The sequence below is a fragment of the Apiospora marii genome (genome assembly GCF_038362585.1).
Source record: "Apiospora marii strain CBS 49790 chromosome Unknown utg000011l_segment0_segment0, whole genome shotgun sequence".
NCBI classification, from domain to species: Eukaryota; Fungi; Ascomycota; class Sordariomycetes; order Amphisphaeriales; family Apiosporaceae; genus Apiospora; species Apiospora marii.
Genome location: NW_027117382.1, coordinates 2,449,477 through 2,472,663, shown reverse-complemented (window position 1 = coordinate 2,472,663; position 23,187 = coordinate 2,449,477). Strand labels below are relative to the sequence as shown.

General features: G+C 53.7%; 8 protein-coding genes across 8 annotated transcripts; 5 read left to right on the top strand and 3 right to left on the bottom strand.

The window, feature by feature from the left end:
• Positions 1-274: 274 nt before the first annotated feature.
• On the bottom strand, positions 275-1,229 carry PG985_013851 (uncharacterized protein; the record flags this gene model as incomplete). Its single annotated transcript, XM_066833617.1, has 2 exons — positions 275-703; positions 762-1,229. The coding sequence occupies 2 exons, from the start codon at positions 1,227-1,229 to the stop codon at positions 275-277; spliced, it is 897 nt and encodes a 298-aa protein (XP_066678357.1).
• Positions 1,230-3,329: 2,100 nt separating this feature from the next.
• On the bottom strand, positions 3,330-3,789 carry PG985_013850 (uncharacterized protein; the record flags this gene model as incomplete). Its single annotated transcript, XM_066833616.1, has 3 exons — positions 3,330-3,499; positions 3,575-3,698; positions 3,766-3,789. 3 exons carry the CDS (start codon positions 3,787-3,789, stop codon positions 3,330-3,332), a joined length of 318 nt encoding a protein of 105 aa, XP_066678356.1.
• A 492-nt stretch (positions 3,790-4,281) lies between these two features.
• On the top strand, positions 4,282-4,907 carry PG985_013849 (uncharacterized protein; the record flags this gene model as incomplete). Its single annotated transcript, XM_066833615.1, has 2 exons — positions 4,282-4,393; positions 4,540-4,907. The coding sequence occupies 2 exons, from the start codon at positions 4,282-4,284 to the stop codon at positions 4,905-4,907; spliced, it is 480 nt and encodes a 159-aa protein (XP_066678355.1).
• A 2,098-nt stretch (positions 4,908-7,005) lies between these two features.
• On the bottom strand, positions 7,006-7,237 carry PG985_013848 (uncharacterized protein; the record flags this gene model as incomplete). The annotated part of the gene is made up of 2 exons (XM_066833614.1): positions 7,006-7,179; positions 7,229-7,237. 2 exons carry the CDS (start codon positions 7,235-7,237, stop codon positions 7,006-7,008), a joined length of 183 nt encoding a protein of 60 aa, XP_066678354.1.
• Positions 7,238-9,545: 2,308 nt separating this feature from the next.
• Positions 9,546-12,529, top strand: PG985_013847 (uncharacterized protein; the record flags this gene model as incomplete). Its single annotated transcript, XM_066833613.1, has 2 exons — positions 9,546-9,628; positions 9,712-12,529. The coding sequence occupies 2 exons, from the start codon at positions 9,546-9,548 to the stop codon at positions 12,527-12,529; spliced, it is 2,901 nt and encodes a 966-aa protein (XP_066678353.1).
• Positions 12,530-13,436: 907 nt separating this feature from the next.
• Positions 13,437-14,519, top strand: PG985_013846 (AFG3 family protein; the record flags this gene model as incomplete). Its single annotated transcript, XM_066833612.1, has 1 exon — positions 13,437-14,519. The coding sequence occupies one exon, from the start codon at positions 13,437-13,439 to the stop codon at positions 14,517-14,519; it is 1,083 nt and encodes a 360-aa protein (XP_066678352.1).
• A 34-nt stretch (positions 14,520-14,553) lies between these two features.
• Positions 14,554-16,252, top strand: PG985_013845 (ATP-dependent metallopeptidase HflB; the record flags this gene model as incomplete). The annotated part of the gene is made up of 2 exons (XM_066833611.1): positions 14,554-15,391; positions 15,447-16,252. 2 exons carry the CDS (start codon positions 14,554-14,556, stop codon positions 16,250-16,252), a joined length of 1,644 nt encoding a protein of 547 aa, XP_066678351.1.
• Positions 16,253-18,458: 2,206 nt separating this feature from the next.
• PG985_013844 (uncharacterized protein) lies at positions 18,459-22,700 on the top strand (the record flags this gene model as incomplete). Its single annotated transcript, XM_066833610.1, has 1 exon — positions 18,459-22,700. The coding sequence occupies one exon, from the start codon at positions 18,459-18,461 to the stop codon at positions 22,698-22,700; it is 4,242 nt and encodes a 1,413-aa protein (XP_066678350.1).
• Positions 22,701-23,187: the final 487 nt, after the last annotated feature.

Below are 23,187 nucleotides of genomic sequence, written 5' to 3'. Positions count from 1 at the left end.
GAAATTTGGAATCAACTAGTTGCGAATGGTGACAAGCATGATGATTCACGAAATAGGATGGACGTTGTATGTCATGAATTAGGTATTAAGTACTGGGTAATGACATTGCTATGTACAGTAGACGATATTTCGTTTTCGCTGTTATGATACCATCAACAACCTCCATTCCACATCGTGCCATTTGTGATTGGGTATCAATTCTCTTTTCGCTATTTCCGGCCGTTACTCATTCAATTGGTTTCATTTTGTTGTTACACGTTTGAGAAACTATCCCTTAGCGAGCGTACCCAGTGCTGAAGTTGCTGTTGTGCTGAGGTGTGTTGTGGGCATAACCGGGGTTGGTGTGAGGGTTGAGGTGGGGGGTATTGCCGGCCACCCCAGACTCGGGATACGCGGTGTGGCCCTCATGCTGACCGCCGTAACCGGCTTCGGTGTGCTTGGGGTATCCGGCGGGCTCGTGGCCGACAGCAGTCGACTCGGTGTTGTAGCTCTGGCGCACCTGGTTGGGAGTGGTGTGCATAGGAAGAGCGTTGGGGTCGTCCTGAGTCGCAGCCGTTCCGCGGCGCTTAAACAGACCCATGAACTTGCCGCGCTTGCCGTAACCAGACGTGTAGTTATTGGCCGGGCTAGGACCGAAACGAGCCTCCTTACGTCGGTGGCGCACCAGCACAATCTCGACCAGGATTGAAAAGATGAAGAAGACCTGGGATACCAATCAGCAACCAGAGCAAAGTTTTACTTCAGGTGATCAGTTAACTTACAATCGCAACGATGGCGACGGCTAAGCAAGCAGTCTCCATTCGGCACGCAGTTCCAAATGTTGGCAGCTTGGTGAAGCCATCCCTCATACTGTTCGGGTAGTTGCCGGAGGGGCCGGTGCCGAAAGGCGTGTTCGGTGTGTTGTTGCACGAGCTGGCTCCACCGCGGTTGGCGACGGCAACGTAGATGAAAGCTCCGATAAAGGCGACATCGAGCAAGATGGCGATAAACGAGGTGACTGGGTGTCCAGCGAGGCAGCACAGAAGCAGCAGGCCGGCGAGTGTGTATAACACACCAGCGCCCGAGATACCCTCAACTGCACGGACCCATGTCGGGATGGGGATGCTGTGGTTGTGGAGAGCCGCCAGGAAGTAACTGAACAGCGACAGAATCAATGCCGTGCAGCAGAACTGGATACCGCGGATAAACCACTGCAGTGATTTAAGCGCGATGCCACTTTTTGCTCCCATGATGGTGGGTGGCTTCGGCACGTAGGTATGACAGCTGTCTGTGTGATGGTGATAATGGAGCGGGCGCGAGGTTGCAGACAGAATAGCACAGTAGGGTATGGACAAACTTTAGATAATTTTGGAACTAGAATCGTGGGAGTATCACGGGGGGAAGGGGAAGCCTTAATAGATGCGAGAGTAATACCCAAACATCGATCTTTTCCAAGTTTGCGGGTAGACGGATGCGTATCAGTGAGGCTTGGCCAGTATTGACGTAGCTTTAGTGCGCTGCTAAGCTTCCAAAGCCTTACAGATCAACCCTGTTAGTCTTCAATAGTGGAGGATGATGAAGAGGGAATGACGAATCGTCGGGGTGTAATGGCTGGGCACTGCCGAGACCTAACACCTGACCAGCTTGCTGTGAGAGAGCAGTTTGAGGTAGCCAACCTCCCAACCGCCACCATTGACGTAGACCCTCTCCACCCGTTTCAACGATCGCCTGGGCGCCAAGCAAAAGGGTCCTTCTTTGAATCTTTCTTCAGCAGTATCACCCGCAAACCCAATCGCTCCAACTCCTGCACAAATGGGACAAGTGCCGGCATAAGAATGCTGAATACCCGCTAGGTACCCGCAAGCAGCTCTGGAAATCCCATGCAGGCTCAGCCGCATGAGCCACGCAAGGCACTTAAGCCACTCAGCTCACACGCTTTCACTCACACTTTGGGGGCTGTGGACCTTGGTGGTGTCATCACCATGAAACCCCAGTTCAACAACCTTCGCTTCTTCCCGGTTGGCATGTCTAATTCTGGTTGCGTCGACGCGGAGAAAAGATAAGTGATGGGTTGGGTTGGTCTGGGTTGAGCCGGAATGCGTGCCGCACTCCATCACGCACAATCGGCTCTTCCAGACCGTTTACATGCAGTGTCGACTGCCGCCCGCATCCCGCACTCACCTATGGGGAAATCGGATCTGGTACACTTGTAGGTAGTATCAAGCTCCTGCGGGAATAAACTGGTCAAGTCTCCTAGGTTCGGACAAGCTATTCTACGGAGTATTATAATTATTACTGCAGTGCTCGTTTATTCCATTGTTATAACCTGGAGTAAGTGCAATAATCAAGACGGTTTATTCCTGCGACCGCTTGGTATCTTGCCTACCCGCCCCTTCCGCGCTCAGATCTACTGCCATTATTGTATAATTGTATAAAATAGTTACGTGGGCATCATTCAATCGCTTTCAACAGGAACGTCCTTATCGAGCTAATGTCTAGTAACACTGGAAGCAACGTAGCGTTGACAGCTATTGAAGCTAGAATTCCTGTTTCTTCCGAAAGCATACCAAATCCACAAAGCATTCAACCATGCATAGGCGGCATAGAATTGCATCACGGGCAGTGGTATCATTCACGGTTTACGTAGTTACTAATACAGGATAGTCGTCATCCAAGCCGCACCAGCGCGCATCTAGATCTTCCCGGCGCGTCGGTGCCTGGTGAATCTTGACTATAATCGTGCTAAGCCAGACTAACGTAACGGCTTTTATCGTCTCTATGTGTGACGATATGATCGTGTCGATGGGGGTGAGAGCGTTGTTGTGTAGTTATGTCACGTCTCAAAACTTGCGTCATGATCCTGTTAAGCTGATGAGCCCGTTTAACACATGGTCTAAGTGACGAATAATGCACAATCAAAAGGCCAGCTTTACCAGGAGTGACTCGTTATATATAATGATAAGGCATGATTTTCTACTCTACATTTTTCTAGGGGATGAGCTTCATATATAGTACTGCACTAAAGCTCAAACGTGTTAAGTCGTGGTTTTGCCTCGAGCTCTGTTCTATACGAGTGACATACTGAGCCGGGCCACCGATATATCGTTTAAGTGAGACAAGAAACACGCAAATTGCTGGTATATGAAGCGCTTACGCTTACGCCTGCTTTGCTGAGAAACCCCCGGAAACTGCAGGTTCGTGAAGTTAGGAGTTTGTCCCCAGTAACTCAAATTATTCATTCTTTGGAGCTCCCATGGGCATTGCCTGAACGCCAACCAATTCCCAACAACTCCAATAAAGGTCTCAATGCGCTCTTCTTCTTACAAGGAATTCTCCCTCGTAGCGAATTCTCATCGTCTCGCCTTGGACTTGGCCTTGGCAGCTTTCTCCTTATCGATTGAGTCCTTGATGATACCATGCAAGTCCTCATTCCGACGCGCGAGCAGCAATACGTCATCAGTTGTGATGGTTGATCGCCCAGCATGACGACTGAAGCTCTCCAGGTCCTGAGCTACGGCCTCTAAAGAAATTGTCAGTGATATGTTTGGTGCGTATGAATATGAGTATGAGTGTTATTCCGGGAAGATAATCATACCGATTTGCGTCCATACCAGATCCATCAGGGCGCCGATAAATTGAGGAGTTACATTTCGATTTCTGCGGAGAGACTCCTCGTCGGCTATCTTGCCTACAGCGAACCACAGGGCCTGCTTGAGACGCTGTTGAAAGACTGGTTAGCAAATGATAACCAATCTTGATGGCTACCCGTGCGCTCTCTAGACGAACCTCCTCTTGATTTGCATCAGCCATGTCGAGGGACACAGCGCACCTGGATACCTAACTGTGTAGGTTGCAGTTGAATTGGCGATGCTGGATTGTCACGGTTGGCGTCGCGTTATCGCAGCGCAGTGTTCTAGGCTCGGGGTGCGTGAAGTGGGGGCATCTCCAGGGCCCCTAAATCTGGTGTTCCAATGAGCAGTCAATGAGTGTTAACGCGCAAAAATCGCGGACACTCCGGCAGTCGCTGTCGAGTCGCAGCTGCTGTCTCCGTGCGCCATAAAAGTTTGTATTTGTTTTTGTCCCTCATTGGGTCGAGGTTTGTTCATTACGTTCTTCCGAGGCCATCGTAGAACTCATTTCTGCACCAGCAATTGCTGCCATTGATAATTCTACCCGGTAGCACTTTTCGTGCTCTATTCTTCTATCCTCCCGTATATATTCCATTCACGACATCGCATCACATCTGGCAGGCCGTTCGGGCGACCTTACAACACTCTTAACGTATACGCAACATAAATCATCATGGCTGAACTCCAGGAGCTCATCGCCCACCTTGGCGACTCGGTACAGAAGCTTTTCGGCATCTTCGGGATAGCCGGCCAGCGATTGGTTAACAACACAAAAGCTTCGTTTGGTACGTGAACCAAGAACCACTTCCGTATCTCGGGACACGGCTTGAACATTTCTGCCCACCTGATGCATTCACCATATGGCAATACCCGCTGCCCTGGGTATATTGGGAGAGAAAACGGTGTGCTAACGCATACTTTGCACATACAGATGGCATGGACACAATTATGTGGCTTAGAGTAGTCATAATTGTCTGTGGTTACCTCCTCATCCGGCCGTACCTGATGCAGCTCGGCGCCAAGGCCCAGGAGAAGCAGTTCGGGAAGGGAATCGAGCAGAGCGACGAACACGGCAAGATCAGCCCGAACGAGCTCCGAGGCGTCAAGGAGGAGATACCCGACGCCAGCGACGACGAAGAGGCCACGGGCACCCAAGCATCCGCAACGGAGTGGGGCAAGAAGGCCCGCAAGCGACAGCGAACCATGCTGAAGAAGATGATCGATGCGGAGGAGAAGAGACTGCAGGATCTCCAGGATGACGATGAAGACAAGGATATCGAACAGTACCTCGTTGGCTAGTTACGGCTACGGCTTCAGGTGACGCCCAACCAAGTCCGGTTAAGGATCGGGTTGAGGATCAACCGCAGAGAAAAATTAATATATAAATGCAGTCCGCAGATGTGCAAGGTGGCTCTATCATCACCAATATCTTAAGATACTCGCGAAGTGCGTGCCCTCTCCTGGGGATCTGCTGTGTTATCTCTGGGATCATTTTGGCTCGCAACCTGGGCGTGAGGCAGGCGAACAGGCTGCTACTTTGGAGTCATGGCAACATAGCAATCTACTAGTAGGGGCCAGAACCTGCTACATGATGTCCGGAGCCGGCATCGCTGCATGCTACCTGCATAGGCAGGTTCGCCTGTACCCACGAGATAGTCTAGCATACGTACATGCAGGCAAATCCGTATGCATAGTACCCGACGACCTTGAAACTGCAGTAGTAGACTGGCGCTGCTGGCACCCTTATGCGCGCCTAAGTGTGTCTTCCATTAGCTGCAGACCGACCTCTCTCCTTGGAGACGGCCTGACAATGGGTATGCTGTACACTACGTGCAAGCTAAACGACAATCTTGCCCTGGATCATAATATTGCAGACCGGATTAGAAGCCCTTCATTACTTGAAGCGGCAGAAGCTAGCCAAAACCGGCCTACTATCCCCAATGGCTGGCCCTTACTGGCGTGGGTGTGGTGGGCGAACTGTTGGCCTGGACAGGCGCCGCAGAGTCCTTCGTCGAGCTGTGCTTGCGCGTCCCTGTCGACGAATATGACACATTGCGAGATTTGGAACGGGCAGGCCTGTTTTGGACGTGTCATGGGCCAGCTTGCTGCTACCCACACACTCGAGGCGATGAAGCCAAAGTGGCCACCGCGGTTATCGGTACGGACATGCCCCGAGCAACTGGGGATATCTTTGAGTCTCCAGGCGGCCTTGAGTTTGTTTAGGACCCATCGAAGACGATTCCACAACCGTTTGCTGTGTCATCACCCTCAGGGTTGGTCAGCTGGGTGGGTACGTCGCCTTGCGCCCAAGTTTGGTGCTGTACTCTGGATAGTAGGTATTACCAAACTTTTTTCCGCTGTCAGCTACCGACAGAGGAGGAGCTCCTGTCTGGAGAACGGCAAACTGGTAAGGCGGCCTCGACCGCTCGCAACCGAACCGAGTATGGCTAATTCCTGTAAGGCTCGTTAAGGAGCCCCTAAGCTGTCTTGCCGGCAGTCAGCAGTGCTGAATGATCATCGTCGTTGTGCTCACTAATCTCCCGTTTGCCTTTGGCTGCCAAGTGAGCACAACCACGCCGCCGTCAATTGGTGGCGGTGAGATGTTCGCCTGCCAAATATGTTACAGGAACACCAGCTGAGTGCCAAGAATAGGCATGTGCCAGCCAGCAGAATAAGACGGCTTGTGGGAGGACCGGGATGTGAGATGGTATGGACTGGTCCTTCTCGCCTCGGTCATGGCCATCTCCGATATTGGAAGCTCTGGAAGAAGCAAACATTTCCTGACCGTTTCAAAACTGTGCGTCTGCGGAATCCCGCAGGCACTACCACTTTCCCACCTGTTCATCTTGCCAATACTCGCTGCAGCACGGTCAGCACGCGACGAGGTAGCCTACTTTCCGGGCGAAACTTGCCTTTCTGCCTCCTCCGATTCTCTAGCAACGCTCTTCGTGAGTGCGACCCGGGACTCATGACCAACACGGCGGTCTTCTCTCTTCTGAAGATGGCGGAGACCGGTGACATTAACTGTGAAACACACACCCCGAGTTGACGTGGTTGCCTCTCCGGGTATATCTCAAGCGAGAAGAAGTTGCCTCTCCTTTCCCCAAGTTGTCTGTGCATCACTACAGAAGTCCACGGAAGAAGCACCGGTCAGTGACGCTGGTGTATCATACAACATGTATTGACAGTCCGCCAATTCTTCGCAGTGGCCAGCGGTCTGGTAATACTATTGGGGGCTTGTCGCCGCCGAGGTTCGGCATGACCGTTTTACTACTCGAGGTCTGGGTTACGCGGCTTTTAGATGGCCTGACACCGAGTGTATGAAATGAGCCTTTCAGCCTCGCATCACTATCCGATGGATGGTGGTATCTGATGCACTTTTCGATTTTGCGTGTGCTCAAGGGCGTCGGATCCCGTCCTGGTGGATGGACGAGTCGGCTTGTTGGGGGGAGAGGAACCGTCCTCCTGTACGTGCGCGGCGAACCATGCGGGAGATCAGTTCTCCCGTGTGGCGTGGCTCGGAGCGCTCCGCGATGGACAACAAGTATGCAACACGGTATCCGATGCAGAACTGTCGCGGCGCGAGATCTTCGAAATCTCATGATATCGTCCATACTTACATGTGCCATGTCGGTCTGTCATTCGATGCTATCAGAATCGGCATGATTCAACTCTTTCCGTGCGACTTCATTTGGGTAGCAACACAGCACACACATCAGCCATCGCACATGCTTGACACACTCCGGTATGCAGAAGGGTCGCACAGGTGCCATGTTGCACACTCTCCCAGCTCCATCAGCGACCATTGATATACAGGGGTGGTTAGACGACAGAAACGGACATATCAGTTTAGATGAGCTGTGAAAAGCTTTGCCCAGCCTAGGCATACACACATCATCACATACATACGCGATACGTACTGGATGGCATCCGGAGCTATGTAAGCCAATCACAGGTTATCGTTGCATTGCAGAGATGACTTCATAGCCTCCTTGACAAGGCGCTCTCTATGGCAGTTGTTATCGAAACAGTGGAGAGAGTCTCTGAACTTTGCTTGTGCTCATGCACGCTGAAATTCTCCGACCTTCATGGCCTACCGGCAGCAACTAGGGCGGATGTGATTCTTTCGTATGCGGCGTTTGTAATGCAGTTGAACGGTCTTGTCTCCCGTGATAACGGCCGACCGCTTTTTCAAAGTCGTTGATCACCTCTGTAAGCGGGATGGGGTGATCGTCCCCCCACGATTTGCTCTTACATTAAGGTAGCAAAGACAAAAAGAAAAGCATGGTCTGTCGGGATGGGACCTCCTTTGCACATTGTATGCTGTGCCTTTCCGCGTAGTTCTGATCCTGCTCGCAATTTAATAAAGAAGTATCCGAATTGGGTTTCCCCCCCCCCAATGCCGGGCGGGCGTTGGAGGCGCCGTTGGGTTGTACAACCTTCGTCAAGCACCCGGCTGACGTCCCCTCCACTCCCGCCTTGACGCCCCGTTCATGCCTGGGTGTCAGACCTGAGGTGGGACACCAGACAGACCTTGGGAATGTTGCGCTTGTTGGCTGGCGCCAAGAGGGAATCAAGTCGCGAGGCTAGCGGGCTGTCGCGCTTCCCTTGCTGCGCGTTGCTGTCAGCTTCGTCCGAATATGACGACTGGGCTGGTGCCGCGGATCCCCCCCCCCTAGATTCTTCGATCGAAGATGGGAGTAGTCATCCATAATAAAATTGGTTGTGGAGGGGGGAATTCCATACGCGGCCATATGCAGCCACATGGGGACAGGAGAGACACCGAGGGGTAAATTCGAGATATCCCATGTCATAGCACAGCTTGGGGGGGGTTATCGCGGTACTTGCATCTGGATTCTAGCCCACGCCTTGCGTTCCATGCATACATGGCCTACACCTACTAACTGCATGCAGGCAGGTAGCTTAGGTAGCTTAAGAGGTAGGTATATGACCCGTCTGCTGGAATGTATGCGCCAGCACTGCCAGTGCATACATACGAGGTTATTGGGACGGGCGTGGGATTATGTGGGAAGAGAGAGGCTTAGGCCGCCCGCCAAAAACCGCTACGATCCAATCCCGTACAGTAGTGTCGGCATCAGCGTGCGGCGGTGTCCGTTGTCACCTTCTCCACCCTGGGCAGCGTTTTTTCTTTCTTTTTCTGATCTCGACCAATTTGAAGCAGAAGGTACCTAGCAAGTCTGCATTTAGCGCCACGTACGCTGTGCTTCCAAGCAGCTGCATCTGATGCGCAGTGCCACAATGGGCCATCTCGTGCGGCCCGTATGTTTCTGATTCGAGGTAGGCTAGGTACCCAACTCCATTGGAAGAGAATAGCCGACCAGACATAGAGTCTCCAAGTCTCCTCTCTCTCGCCAACAGTAAGTCGTAGGTGGTGTATCACAATTCATTACGTGACCGAGGAAGCCAAGTGAGACTAGCTTATATGTAGGCCGACCCAATGAGCGGGAGGCGAAGAGAGGGCATTGCCTCTTATGAACCCCCCCCGTTCACGACTTCTGGAAGCCGAAGTCAACAATCGAGGCCCCATACACCCTCTTGCCTCTCCCGTGTAGGATCCCGACTCCACCGAGACATCGCTGATCCAGGCATATCCTGTTTCCTTCTTCAAAGGCCGAGCTCGCTGTTGTTCTCGTTAAACCGTCACTTTTGTTTTTCTGTCGATTGTCCGGGTCATTTTTGCTTCCACTTGCCTGTTTGCCTGCCTGCCTTATACAGCAATAACAACTACAATCAAGCCAGCGAGAGGAAGCGAGTGGTGAAGGGGCAGCTGAAAGGATTCGCCCAGAGCTAAACGCAGAGCGTCAGCAAGGCTGCGAAGCCGGGCGCCCGAAGCTGCATCGTTGACGCCTGGTTATAATGTCCTGAGAGACCGCCGGTCTCCCTCCCTTCTTTTATCTCTTGCCTCATTAGACGAACATGGTTGGCGGCGTCAATATCAACTCTTTGCTGCGAGACGGGTATTGGCCGAATACTCGATCTAAAAACCCAGACCCTAGGTTGTAAGTCGCCCTTCCCAAAAGTGTTGCACTTGGCTCCAGAGCTTCTGCGGGGCAGGCTGACTTTGTATGTCACGACACGACAGTGCCGCTGCAGCGCAGACCCCTTCCTACACGTACGACGACTACAGAGCGATTCCGCGCACGAAATACGACACGCCTTCTCTTGGCAGGTATAGTTCCGCCAATTTGGTTCGTGAACACCCCCCTGCACCCATCGTCGAGGACGAGGCGGACTCGTTGGCCAAAGAGCATGGCTCTGTTGTTACCGCCAGCCCGGCAGAGGAGCCCCCACACCGCGGGGATGTAGAGCAGCACCCGATTCTTCAAGTCGTTCACGAGCACAACCCGGAACGTCGTTTCGTGATTGTGCCCGAGTCGGCCACAACTTCGGACGACGTCCCGTTGCCGCCCGCGGGGACCAAATCGGACCAGAAGTCACCAACAAAGAAGGAAGCTGCGCCAAAGTCACCCCAGGCGGATGAGAAGCCGTCATACGAGGCAAACACGCGGCGCAAGTATGACTCGCTCTCGCCGGAAGTCACAGAAGCTAGTCACAAGTCCGACCGTGACGGACGTGACGAACGTGACGAGCGGGACAGACGCCCAACCCGGGAGCGGCGACGGAGTCGGCTCGAGAACCTACCGTCAATAGTGACAGACTTCGACCATGACGGACGGCCCGAAGAGCGGTCTCGAGGCGTAAGCCGAGCTCGATCTGCTACTGGCAGCAGTCAGCGGGAGGAAGACTACTTCTCTCCTCGGCGCAGTTCTCGAAACCTCGCCACTGCCGATTCCATGTTGTCACCAGACATCATTAAGCATTCTACCAAGGGTAGAGATAGAGCCTATTATGACTACAGCGGGTCGGCCGCCCCGAGCTCACACCACAGGCGTAACAAGTCCATGCAGCCCGAAGACTCGCAATATGGGAAAGTCCTACCCAACCAGAGAAAGCCTGTCGATGACGGTGGAAGGTTGAGCGCAACGAGCCCATCGATGACAAAGCGGCATTCTGCAATTGACGTGCCCAGAGCCACGCGGAGGACGTCCCATGATCATTACGGCCAGGGCCGCAACTACTCAGAAGCACCTCCGTCCCGGTCTGACCGGAAGAGCCCATCACCCCCGCAGCCTCAACCTGAGAGAGAATCCCTTAAGCCACGTGCCCCGAGTTTTCGGAGTACGCGAGAACCATCGGCGTACGGTGACGACCGGCGCCCGAAAGAGGACCGGTACTCTTCTTCTTTACACCCTGAAGATCGCGGCTTCGCTGGAGAAGACGAGAGACGGCGTGACGAACGCCGGCGCCGCCGCAAGTCGGTAATTCACGATGATCGCAACGGTTACTTGGCTACCCCGACAGAGTCACGTTCTGCTGTTGGGCGGATTTCTAAACCGAGCTCCCCACTTGCATCGCCCAGAGCCTCGCAGAGTGATCTCTTTCGTGACCGGAACGGGGGCCCACCGTCGCCAAACTCCCGCAGTGCAACATTTCCAGCCACCAGGGATGGCAGGACGTCAGACAGGAGCTATACCCTTACCAACGACTCTCCTGAACGACCCTTATCTCGGGCTTCGACGGCCCGTTCGGCCGCCAGCACTGCCGCTTTTCCGGCATTTCCAGTTATCACCGGTATTACGGGATCGGCATTAGACTCTCCAACCAAGAGAGGTTCAAACCCGGGCTCGAAGGCTCCTAGCATCCACTCTGTCGCAGACACCCGATCTATATCGCCTTCTTCTCCGGTTGCAGTTTCGTTCCCGTCGAAGCAGGCGTGGCAGCCGGCCAAGTTTGATCCTGCCCAGGAAGCTGCACATCTGGCCGCGTCGGCAACTTCTTACCGCCGGTTCTCTGAAGATATCAGTCGTGGCGAACTGCCAGATCTTCCAGATTGCCCCAGAATGAGAGAGGAAGCTGGCCATCTTGACTGGCTTACTCTGCCACGATGTAACAACTTCAACATATGTCCATCCTGCTATCAGTCTGCATTCGAGAATACCAGATTCAGACATCTCTTCGTCCCAGCACCCTTCCGCTCACTTGAGCGTCCTCTCAAATGTGACTTTGGGACATCGGAGTGGTACCATATCGCCTGGCTGTTGACGCACAAATACAATAAGCCGGATCTGAGGCTATTCCATGGCATAGCGACTGTCGCAGCCAACAACCAGCCTTGTACAGGACCTGTGGAAGATTATCGATTCTGGCACACCATCAAGGATCCTGCCACTCAGAGACCAGTTCGGAAGTTCAACATTTGCCTCAGCTGTGCCAAGACGGTTGAGGCCCTGTTGCCCAATCTTTTTGGCGTCTTTATTCCGATGGACTCACCGGCCGAGTCTACCCGAGGAGTTTGTGACATGCACAATGTCGGTTACAATGGAGCCCGAAAGCGTTTCATGCTCTACTTTGACGCAATGGAGACGGTCTCCGACCAGGCCTTGGCGGCCAACAGGGCGCCTGACATGCGGATATTGGCGGACAAAGTCCGCGAGATATCCTACACGGACGAATGCACGTACGGCCGGCCCGTGTCGAATCGCAAGTGGTACACCATGCGGTCCATCCCTGAGGTGACGGTATGCCAGGAGTGCTTCAACGAGGTGGTCATGCCGGAGCTGGAGCGCGACGACTCGGGCGTGCAGGGCAACTTTTTGCACAAGCCGCAGGCGCTGGCGAGCGCCGCGTGCCAGCTCTACTCGCCGCGGATGCGCAGCGCGTTCCAGAAGGCGGTGCGCAAGCGGGACCTGTGGTACTTCGAGGCCAAGGTCCGCGAGCGCCGAGCCAAGGAGCAGGATATCTACACCAAGATGGCGGGGCTGGACCGGAACGTCCTGGGGCCCGAGTGGTGCGATGGGGAGATGTACAGATTGCAGCGGGAGTGGCAGAGGTGGGAGTAAAGCACGTGTACAAGCAAGTTTGGCAGGACAGTTTTATTATTAACAGGCACCTACACCATCACCTACCTAGCCTAGCAATTGTTACCTACAGGTAGTTGTGTACATAGATTGATGTGGGAAACGGCTTTTCTTGGGAGGGTCATGACTTAATGAAATAATGATATGAATAACGATACGAATTATATGATAAACAACTGAGATCATATGTTATTTTACCCCCCTCGGTGCCTACTTATCTGTCATGTGCACGTTTTTGGGACAGCAACTAGTATCTGGGGACATAGTACGAAGTGAAGCTGTATTTGTAGAGCGGTGAAGATGCCTTGCTCAGAGGCCCGGCCGCCTGTCGGCGTAGGCCATCCATCCCACTGTTGGACCCCAGCCCGACGCTATTTATCCCACCTTGACTTGACCCGCCGTGAGCACCCGGCACTGAGCATTGAGCCCATAGAAACGGACTCGTATGATGACCTTGCATCATCAACCAAGTTCTCAAGATAGGAAACAACTTAATAATTATTAAAACTAAAACCGAAGAGAACGTTAATTCCGTGCAATCTTGAACGACCTCGAGTCAATTCGAGAGGAAATAGTGGGGTCACGTGGATAGGTTAGCCGCATCCCGGAGGCTAAGCCACAGTTGGTTAGCAGCAAGTATGATGATGGCTTGATCTAGCTTGAGCCACCAAAGGATGAGTCGATAATCCGGGCGAGTGCTTATGCTTGGTAAGTTTTCGTCACTGCTGTACACACCCATAAGGCCCTGACGGTTATTTCCCAGTATGGTATTTTCTGCCTTTTCGTAAGGTATCACAAACCTCACTGTTCGACATTACCTCCGATCCAAACTTTCTAGCCGCCAACACACCCGGTCGAAGCGAAGCGCTCGCTATCGACTTTGCCCGTCATGTCAAGCTTCCTACGGCGGTCGACTAGCCTCGCGCACCTTTCAAGATCCTCGCTGAGCGCGTATACGCGGTCGACCACGTCGAGGATAGCTCGGGTCTCCCCCATTGTGCCCTCGCTCTGGGCGTCGCAGCACTTGCGCCTCCAGCAGCACCCCCGATACTACTCCGGAGATAAGAACAACCAGCCGAAGCAGACTCCGGAGCCCGAAAACGACAGCTCCAAGAAGGAGCAGCCCGAGGTCAAGAGTTCGTCGTCACCCGGTCCCGCCGAGGCAGAGACCGAAGCATCCAAAACCGAGGATGGCGCCACCAAGTACGAACTGCCCGCCGGATGGGTTCACCTCACCCAAGCCGAGTTCGCCGAGCTCAGCAGGTTGAGCGACGATGGCGGCAAATGGTGGAGCATTACCTACAACGGCAAGAGCTCCAAGGACGTGGTCGACATGCTCCAGAAGACCGGCGTTCCCATCGAGCTTCGTGACCTGGTCCAGAAGAAGCTCCAGGGCGAATTCTCGCTGCAAGATAGCTACAAGCTCCTCACGTCGTTGAACACCGTTGCGTCGCAGCTGGCCGATCGCATCATCGAGGTCGAGAAGGCCGAAAAGGAGGGCAGGAAGCCCGCGGATGGCATGTTCAACGCCAAAACCCCCGACAGCGCGCCGAAGGAGGAATCAAAATCGGAAGACGGCAAGACCTCTGAATCATCACAGCAAAAGAAGGAATCATCGCCTCCGCCAGGACCCGATAGCAACCCCCTGAGGAGCAACGACTGGCTTACCACTATTATCGCCACCGTTGTTGCCTACTGGTTATACAATTCCATGTTTGACGAAAGCTCGCGCGAGATCACCTGGCAAGAGCTTCGCAAGAACTTCCTCGAGAAGGGTCTGGTGGACAAGCTGGTGGTTGTCGGTCGGCGTGTCCGCGTGGAGCTAAACAAGGAGGCGACTGCTTCAATGTACCCTGACTCGGTGGCTACGCGGCCAGGCTTCAGCTACTACTTCTCTATTGGCTCTGCCGACGTCTTCGAGAGGCATCTGGACGAGGCGCAGGAAGAGCTGGGCATCCTCTCCATCCGATAGGATCCCCGTTAGCTACGTCGGAGATAGCACCTTCATGAGCCTTTTCGGAGCCTTCGGACCTACGCTATTATTTGTCGGTCTGCTTTACTGGATGTCGCGGCGCGGTGCCGGTGGTGGAGCAGGCGGCGGCATGTTTGGGTTCGGTAAGAGCAAGGCCAAGCGTTTTAACGTCGAGTCAGCAGTCAAGGTCAAATTTGCCGATGTGGCAGGTATGAACGAGGCAAAGGCAGAGATTATGGAGTTTGTGAGCTTCCTTCAGAAGCCCGAGAAGTTCCAAAGATTGGGCGCCAAGATCCCGCGCGGTGCCATTCTCTCTGGACCTCCCGGTACCGGTAAGACTCTGCTGGCCAAGGCGACGGCTGGCGAGTCTGGCGTGCCCTTCTTCAGCGTCAGTGGTTCCGAGTTTGTGGAGATGTTCGTCGGTGTTGGTGCGTCTCGAGTCCGAGACTTGTTTGCAACCGCCCGGAAACAGACACCGTGTATCATCTTCATCGATGAAATTGACGCTATTGGTCGGTCTCGATCTGAAGGAAACGGCAAATTCGGCGGTGGCAATGACGAACGTGAGGCTACGCTCAACCAGATCCTGACGGAGATGGACGGTTTCAACACGACGGATCAGATTGTGGTCCTGGCTGGTACCAACAGAGCCGATGTTTTGGACAAGGCTCTGATGAGACCCGGCCGATTCGATCGACACATCTACATCGACAGACCCACCATGACCGGTCGACAAGATATCTTCAAGGTGTACCTCAAGAAGGTCGTGACCAACGAGGAGCAGGAGTATCTCAGCGGTAGACTCGCAGCTTTAACACCCGGTTTCGCCGGTGCTGACATCGCAAACTGTGTCAACGAAGCTGCTCTCGTTGGTAAGTCAAAGGTGTTCCTTGATAACAGTAGTGCATACGTTAACCTATCTCTCAGCTGCCCGAGTCAACGCCCCCACCATTACTATGCAGCACTTCGAGCAGGCCATTGAGCGTGTCATTGGTGGTTTGGAACGCAAGTCACTCGTTCTTAACCCCGAGGAGAAGCGAACTGTGGCCTACCATGAAGCCGGCCACGCTATCTGCGGGTGGTATTTCAAGTATGCCGACCCGCTCTTGAAGGTTTCTATCATCCCTCGTGGCCAAGGTGCCCTCGGCTATGCCCAGTATCTACCAGGAGACGCTTATCTTATGAGCGAAAAGCAACTCCTAGATCGCATGGCCATGACTCTCGGTGGCCGCATTTCGGAGGAGCTGCACTTCACTACCGTCACTACAGGAGCTAGCGATGATTTCAAGAAGGTCACCGGGATGGCGACTGCTATGGTGACGCAATGGGGCATGTCGGAGAAGGTCGGGCCTATGCATTTCCAGAAGGACCAGAATGAACTGGTGAAGCCTTTTGCTGATACGACCGCCCAATTGATCGATTCTGAAGTCAGGCGTATTGTCGACCAGGCCTATAAGCAATGCAAGGATCTCCTGGTCGAGAAGAAGAAGGAAGTCGGCATCGTAGCCGAGGAGCTGCTGTCGAAAGAGGTCCTGACCCGAGACGACATGGTGCGCCTCTTGGGCCCCCGGCCGTTTGACGACCGGGACGACTTCACCAAGTACTTCGGTGGAAAGGTCGAGAACACGGACGAGAAGAAGCCTCCACCACCACCACCCACAGAGGGATTGGGACAGCCTCCTATCCCGCCACAGCCGGCCATTTTCAAGCGGTTAGGAAATGAGATGAACTAAGCTGGGATGAATTATTAATTTAGGCATTCAGATGCCCTGGTTGTGCAGAATATGCAGAGCGTCAGGCGTCTCGAGGTGGCATGGAAAAAGCTCCCAACTTATCATGTGTATGTTTATTTGTCTTTTGAAACCCCCCGCGACGTGTACAGATAGTAAATAGACATTTTGTCGCAAGAAGCAGTTCTTGGATTAACGGTTTGCATTTGCATTTGCATCAGCCCAGCCGCGGAGTTGACTTGGATGAATTGCCAGCGCAGTCTGATGTTGTATGGCCATTATCGTTCATGACGCCTGGTGTAAGTGTTTGATGTGTCAATATTGAGTATTACTCCGTACTTCCACTGGAACCAACGCCTGTGACCGGGTTATGTCAATGTATGACACCCGACGTTATCCACCGAATAACAATGATTGCCGGGATTACGCTGTGCTACCCTACCACATGGCATCCCTATGCAGTCATCCGTTTGTTCTTATCCCCTTGTAGAAACGCGTCTGACATGATGACATTTGCTGGGTGTAGGCAGATGTCGTATTGCATTTTATGTACGGTCTAGGAAAATAAAACAGATAGGCTGGTACCGGTACCGTATGGACCATGGTTCTCGTGTCTAAGGCAGCTGTCAAACTAGGCTGGCTCATTGCTCGCTGGGGGTGGGGGTTCGCCTTTAGGCATGAGTTCGTCCCAATTGTCTCATTTATATCGAATGTCGTGCAGAACTTGCGAACGACGTGTCCGCTGCCGATGTAACTGCTCGACAAACCGCTTCGACCTCTCATGCTTTCTTCTTCCTATTAACTGCGTGTCTTGTTGATGTTGTCGCCAGTTTCCTTCTCGGCCTGTCTCCCAACCGGGAAGCAGTTCCCAGCAATAAACCTCGGGTTATTTCCCAATCCCAGGGATGTATCCTGTCTTTGGGCCGAGAGGAGTCCCCGTAAATCTTTCTTTTTTGTGATTGCACACTGCTTAGCCCCTGCATCGACCTGTCGATCCTTACTCGCTGCCCCTGTCGCTACCCTGTCGACTAGGCCGTGTACGGCATGGCGGGACGAGCTAATTACCTCGTAGCAGCTGCATCGTAAATTGAGGGAAAGAACAATTGCTGCGAGCTGCAGCCTCGATTCGATTCTATTGCCCGTTTGGGTGACAGGCACAAGTGGCTCAGAGGCTCGTCGCCCAATGTGATGCTTCCAATCCAGCTCTCTGACTCTCGTCCTTTCCCCCGCGTGCGCCATCCTTGACTCGCCGGGGTTCTTCAAGAGATAAAAAGGAAAAAAAGAGGAAGGGACAGGACGGCCCAGCACGACGCGGCTGGTTCAGCTACGCAGCGTGATGCGCCGTCTTACTGGCCTATGTGGGCAACAGGCCATGCTATTATCCGACCCGGGCGAAATCACAACATTACCTATCGTGATGACTGACAGTTGGTTGAGCTTTGTCCAGCTAAGGAACGTCACTATTCCCACCAGGGTATCTGGATAGCTTTTGCTTATTTGTTAGGCGATCGAGTAGGGCTCCCTAGTAGTTGATCGTAGCCGTGCCGCCGAGGGAGGCTGGCCGTCCTCTCTGCTCGTTGCTGTATTGATCGATTCATGTTTCTTTTCTCGCTTCGTCCACCTACCGTGCCACTTCCACTCCCCCAGGCGCGCCTGCAATACTACACAAAACCTCCTCCGTTTGCTGCCCCTTCTATAGTTGTTTGCCGACACCTTTGTCTTTACTTGGGTCTGGTGGCAAAGTTGTCTGTCTATCAACATCGTCGTTTGCTTGACTGGGCGCAATTTTTTTTTTCCCTTCCCTTCCCCAGCCTATCTTCCTCTGCGAATTGGCAGTCAACTCGCATACATACCAATTGTCCTAACCCCCACGTTTTACAACTACCAACCGCCGTCAACCATCCTCTTTTGAACTGTCAATCGAGATATACATCTATATATCTCTCTCCAGGTCTGGCTACTTACCGGCTGTAGCTCGGTCTTGTGGGCTGATTCAGGGTACCACAACCGAGAAGAGGATCTGCTCATATATCACGAACCATTATACCCCGGGCCAAATAAAATCACCAAAAAGTTGGATTTATGCTACACTCAACGGGCACTTACTTGCTTGGGTGGATCGACACACAGGAACAGGACCAGTTGCAGAGATACCCAGCGCCCGCGTAACTTGGACCAGCAGCACCGGTTTTGAAATGTCATGAGCACCATGACGGGAAGAGCAGGACCGCGACGTGTCGGCTTGCCTCGCGCCAAGTCGACGTCCAACATGGCCGACTCTGGCTTCTCCCGAGAGGCATTTCGTGATATTGCCCGCGACGCTGTGGTCGAGAGAGACAATCTTCGCGCTTTGGCCGATTTCTTCCGTACGACGCTGCCACCCTCCGAAACTCGAAACAGCCTATCCGCAGATGAGGAGTGCACGGTATTCTGTGGAGCGGATGGGAGGAAGCTGCTCTGGTCCGGGCAATCGCTGCGCGGAAGGGCCAAGAGGTCGAGGTCACAGCAGTTCCAGCCAGCCTCGACACACCTGCCGAGCGGTGTTACTTTGGAGACGACGGCTGACGGAAACCCCTATGCTCTGATCTCGCTGCCCATATCCATAGAGGGAAGTGGCCCTTGGTTCCAGGCCCCAGAAACAATCTTCAAGGCCCCCACCCAGCTCATAACCCGGAACTCGACCCCTCCAGCAGCGGGCCACGATGGCAATGGGGGGTGGCCAGGAAGGACATCGTCACGAGGCACCATGAGTCCCACGACCCCTTTACCTGCCATCCCCTCTCGAAGCTCATCTGTAGGAGTGGCAGCGGGACGGAAGACGCCGAGGAATGCCTGGAAGCCGGAGCGGGGCCTGCAGCAGCAGCGTAACCACGAGGCCTATGCACTAGAAAGTATCACGTCCATCATCAAGCGCCATGGATCTGTACCTGCGTCGTTGAGATCGACCCCGGCCTCGGAACCTTTTGAACAAATCACACGAGCAGCCAAGGCACTGGAGTCTTCGGCGGCAGCACAAGCAGGACAAGCTTTGATGCCAGGATCCGAAGTCTCCGGCGCCGATCCAATAAGTCCTCCTTCTGGTAGACCACCAACGCCACATTCTAATGGCACGAAGGAATGCGACAGCACAGATGGTGGTGGTGGTGGCAGTTGCAGTCCCACGCGGCAGTGGCCCATGCCATCCCCGACATCACCATTGCCGCCAACACCCTCTTTACACCACCGAAGGCAGATGTCTAAAGGGTTTAGCCTTAGCGGAGCGGGAAGTGCAACATCAACGACTAACTCGCCCTGCAAATCTCCCAGGGCGTTGGCGAGTCTCGCAGTCCAATCAGGGCTGCAAGTGCCTCAGACTAAGATGCTTCCTGAGTCGCCCGGTTTTGCTAAGATGCTAGCCTCAACAACGTTTCCCTCGCCTCCCAGTAGCTCAAGACCGTCCACTGCCCGCTCCAATAGCACCGGCACTATAACCTCGTCTCCGTCCCCACCAGGATCCCCACCTACGATCAGACCTCGCACCTCATCTAAGTCGTCTGCTGCTAGCACTAACGGCCACCATGCGACAAGTGATAAACAAGTTGCGTCGTCGTCGTCGTCGGCTCGGTCGTCTGCTGCTTTACTCCCAACCGCATCACTCAATGAAATCGTGATGCGGCCGGATTGTCACGACGGCCTGCAGCATGCGCCAGCATCCAATTCCTCTGCACGACCTGATCAGCACAATGCTGTCATTGCGGACCAGGGGCAGCCCCAGATGCCCCCTACCACTAATCAAACCAACTCGCTGCTTTCCTCGGCCGCTGCCCAATTAGCGCGTCGCGAATCCATGGGTTCGACCTCAATCCTCGTGGATGCCTTCGGGCGGCCCGAGTCTGCTGCTTCATTTGCAACAGCGCGCGAGAGGCCAGACTCCGTTTATTCCATTTACGATGTCGCTGCTGCTGCTGCTGCTGGCGACTCGCAAAGGGTCTCCAAAGCTAGCGACCTCACCATCACCACGGACTCCTACCAACAATCCTTGGCAACCAGCAGAGCTTCCCAGCAATCGGCCAGAAGCGACACCACCACAACCACTATTGATTCCACCAATGCCAACGACGACAGTGGGAGACACATTGCCAGCAGCCGCACATCACTTGATATCGACGATTTGTCGGACGAGACCAGGTTAAGTCCAGCCAAGGTTTTACCTCAGATCCAACAAGTAAACTCTGCGCAAGGTGCGGCGGCTTCCGAAGGTTCAGCGCCTGTGAGACAAGCTGCAGCAGATGTTCCGCGCCCCGACTCAAGAAATGCGGTTGAGGAGTCAAATGCGCAGCAATCGCTCCTAGAGCGCCGGATGGCACGCAGAACAGCACGCAAGGTTTGGGCTCTGGACACGAACCATGGCGAAGACAAAGGAGGATTGGCTCAAGCTCCATCTGGAGAACAGGCTTTTAGGCGGCGCATATCCCAATCCGTGGATTCGCCTGTCCTTGGCTGGTTCCCCGGTGGTAACGGGAGTGGTGGTGGTGGTGCATTACGCTCTCACCTAAGGTCGTCCGTTTCGGGCCCGTCGCCTCTCGCAAACGAAACTTTGACGTCTGTTCCGAGCCCGCCAACAGAGTCCGATGAGAAACGATGCTCTACATATTCCACTGCATCTGCACCCTCCACGCAGGGGGGTTCCTCCCCCGCATCCCTAGCATCAGCGAACCCGTCGAGACCACTCCGTCACCAGTTGTCGATATCTTCCACTATGGTGATGGAAACAATCCCAGACGAGATCCCAGAAAGCCCGACCTCCACAGTTTCGTCCGAGCATCTCACAATATCGCCCATCTTTATTGTCGCCAACCTGGAACCCGGAACTGGGGGCACAACGCCATCACGACCACGTCCGCTATCCCACATGTTCTTGGGCCAGGCCAACTTGGATCCGAACCATCGATCACCACTTGCCAAAGTCAAGGCTAAACCCCGCCAAAGGCCGTTGTCGGTCAGAATCGCGAGAAACTCGCTCACAGGTCTCCTCGAGCGCACAGAGTCCCCCGCTGTGCAAGTCGATCATACCATGTCTCGGATGCCTACACCTCCAGAAACGCCCGAGCCATTCATGAACAGAAGGTTAAGCGCAATGCGGCCCCTCCCAGTCCGATTACCCACGCCGGAGCCCACTCCACTTTCGAAACACTCGGATGCAGATGATATGTCGTCATCAAGCGAGGAGGAAGAAGAGAGACCAAATCCGACCCAGCGCCTTGCCAACATCAAGGAACGTCTTCGGAAGGAGAAGCAGCAAAAGGAAGAGGAGATTGCCAGCATGATCGCCAGGACGGTCGTCACCGTTCCAAGGACCCAGGAAGAACATGATACCTCCTACGACGACGAGCCTTCTCCCAATACCACAACTGAGGATGGGCCTACCAATACCCCCAGCCAAGACGATCCTACCAGCGCCTCACGCGAAGACGAAACTGCTGATGAATCACGTGATATCGCAACCCCGTCCACGCCCGAGCTCGAGCAACGTATCGAAACGCTGTCTCGGAAGGGAGATGCCTGGACCGGGGTAATGGGGCCATTGATGAAGAACATGTCGAGGATGCTGTTGGAAATGCAAGGAGATGGCATGTGCGTTGGCTTGTCGATGCGCGAGTTTAGTGTTGAAAAGGAGGCAGAAGCCAAGAGAATATCGACCTATGGACAGGCTGCTGCCTCGACGCGAGTTGGGGAAACAACCAACACCAATACTAATACCGAGAACGCCACCAAAATCAACACCAACGCCAACACCAACAACAATTCCAGCACAGATCCCACATTCGATGGTTTTGACGGGGTCCAGCCAGCTGCGGAAAAGATAGCAGCCACGCCTGCCGCCAACGACAAGCAACCTCGCAAAGGCCGAAGTGCATCCAACTTGGCAAGACTCCGGCTCGACCTCGACGGGTCTGTAAAAACGTCCAACGACTCGCAGATTCCAGAGGATGCCGAGAAGGATGCCAAGTCGAAGATGGATAAACCATCAGTTTCGGATGTTTCGATGCCTTCAACGCCACGTTCTCCGACGTCAACTTTGGGAGAAGATGCCCTGATGTCCATCAGCCGGCGGATGCAAGCTCAAGAAGCATTAATGGACAAACTGATGAATCGCTGGGGAACGCCAAACAGTCGCTACAAGTCGAGGAATGAGTCGAGCCTGAGTGATTACGACAGCAGTCGACCATCAATGACTTCGGAGCGGAAAAATAGTGGCGATTCGAGTGAGAGTGGGCTGGGCGAATCCCTCGAGCGAGCCTTCCCTCGAGCGTCCACAACCGACTTGACGAGAACCAAGACCATAACCACTACGCAAGACGAATCTAGCGTACCGAAGGGCAAGCACCACACGAGGAACAAACAGTCCGGGATGGACCTTGTGGATTCGTTGATGGGCGAGCTCCGAAGCCACGAAGCTCCTCCGCTATGAGCAACAACTGATCATCACGAAGAGGAGACGGAATGGGAAGTGATGGCCCTGAGTCACATCACTTATCTCTACTTAACTGCCTGCCTCATACTGCACAATTGCGATGTGGGATGATGGAGGAGGGAGGGGGCAGAGACAGAGGGATGGGAAGACAACTATATTACCATCAACATGTCGGCCTGCCATTTTTCTTCTATACTTTAATCACGATACACGGCCGTCTGTCATGACCTCGGTCGGTTTTTACGGACATGATACGATACACTATTATTACCTGGTGCTACTTCACAGTACTATATATAGCATGCCCAAAACAATGGGATGCTGATTTTACATATTTTCTACTTTGTCTATACTGCTTTTACGAAGGGGAGGGAATACAAGGGACGAGGAAAGATGGGTGGATGGGTGGGGATAGGGACGCCAATATTCATTGGCTCCTAAGCACACACTGCTGGCGTGTTTGTACATAGCTCATATTTAGTTG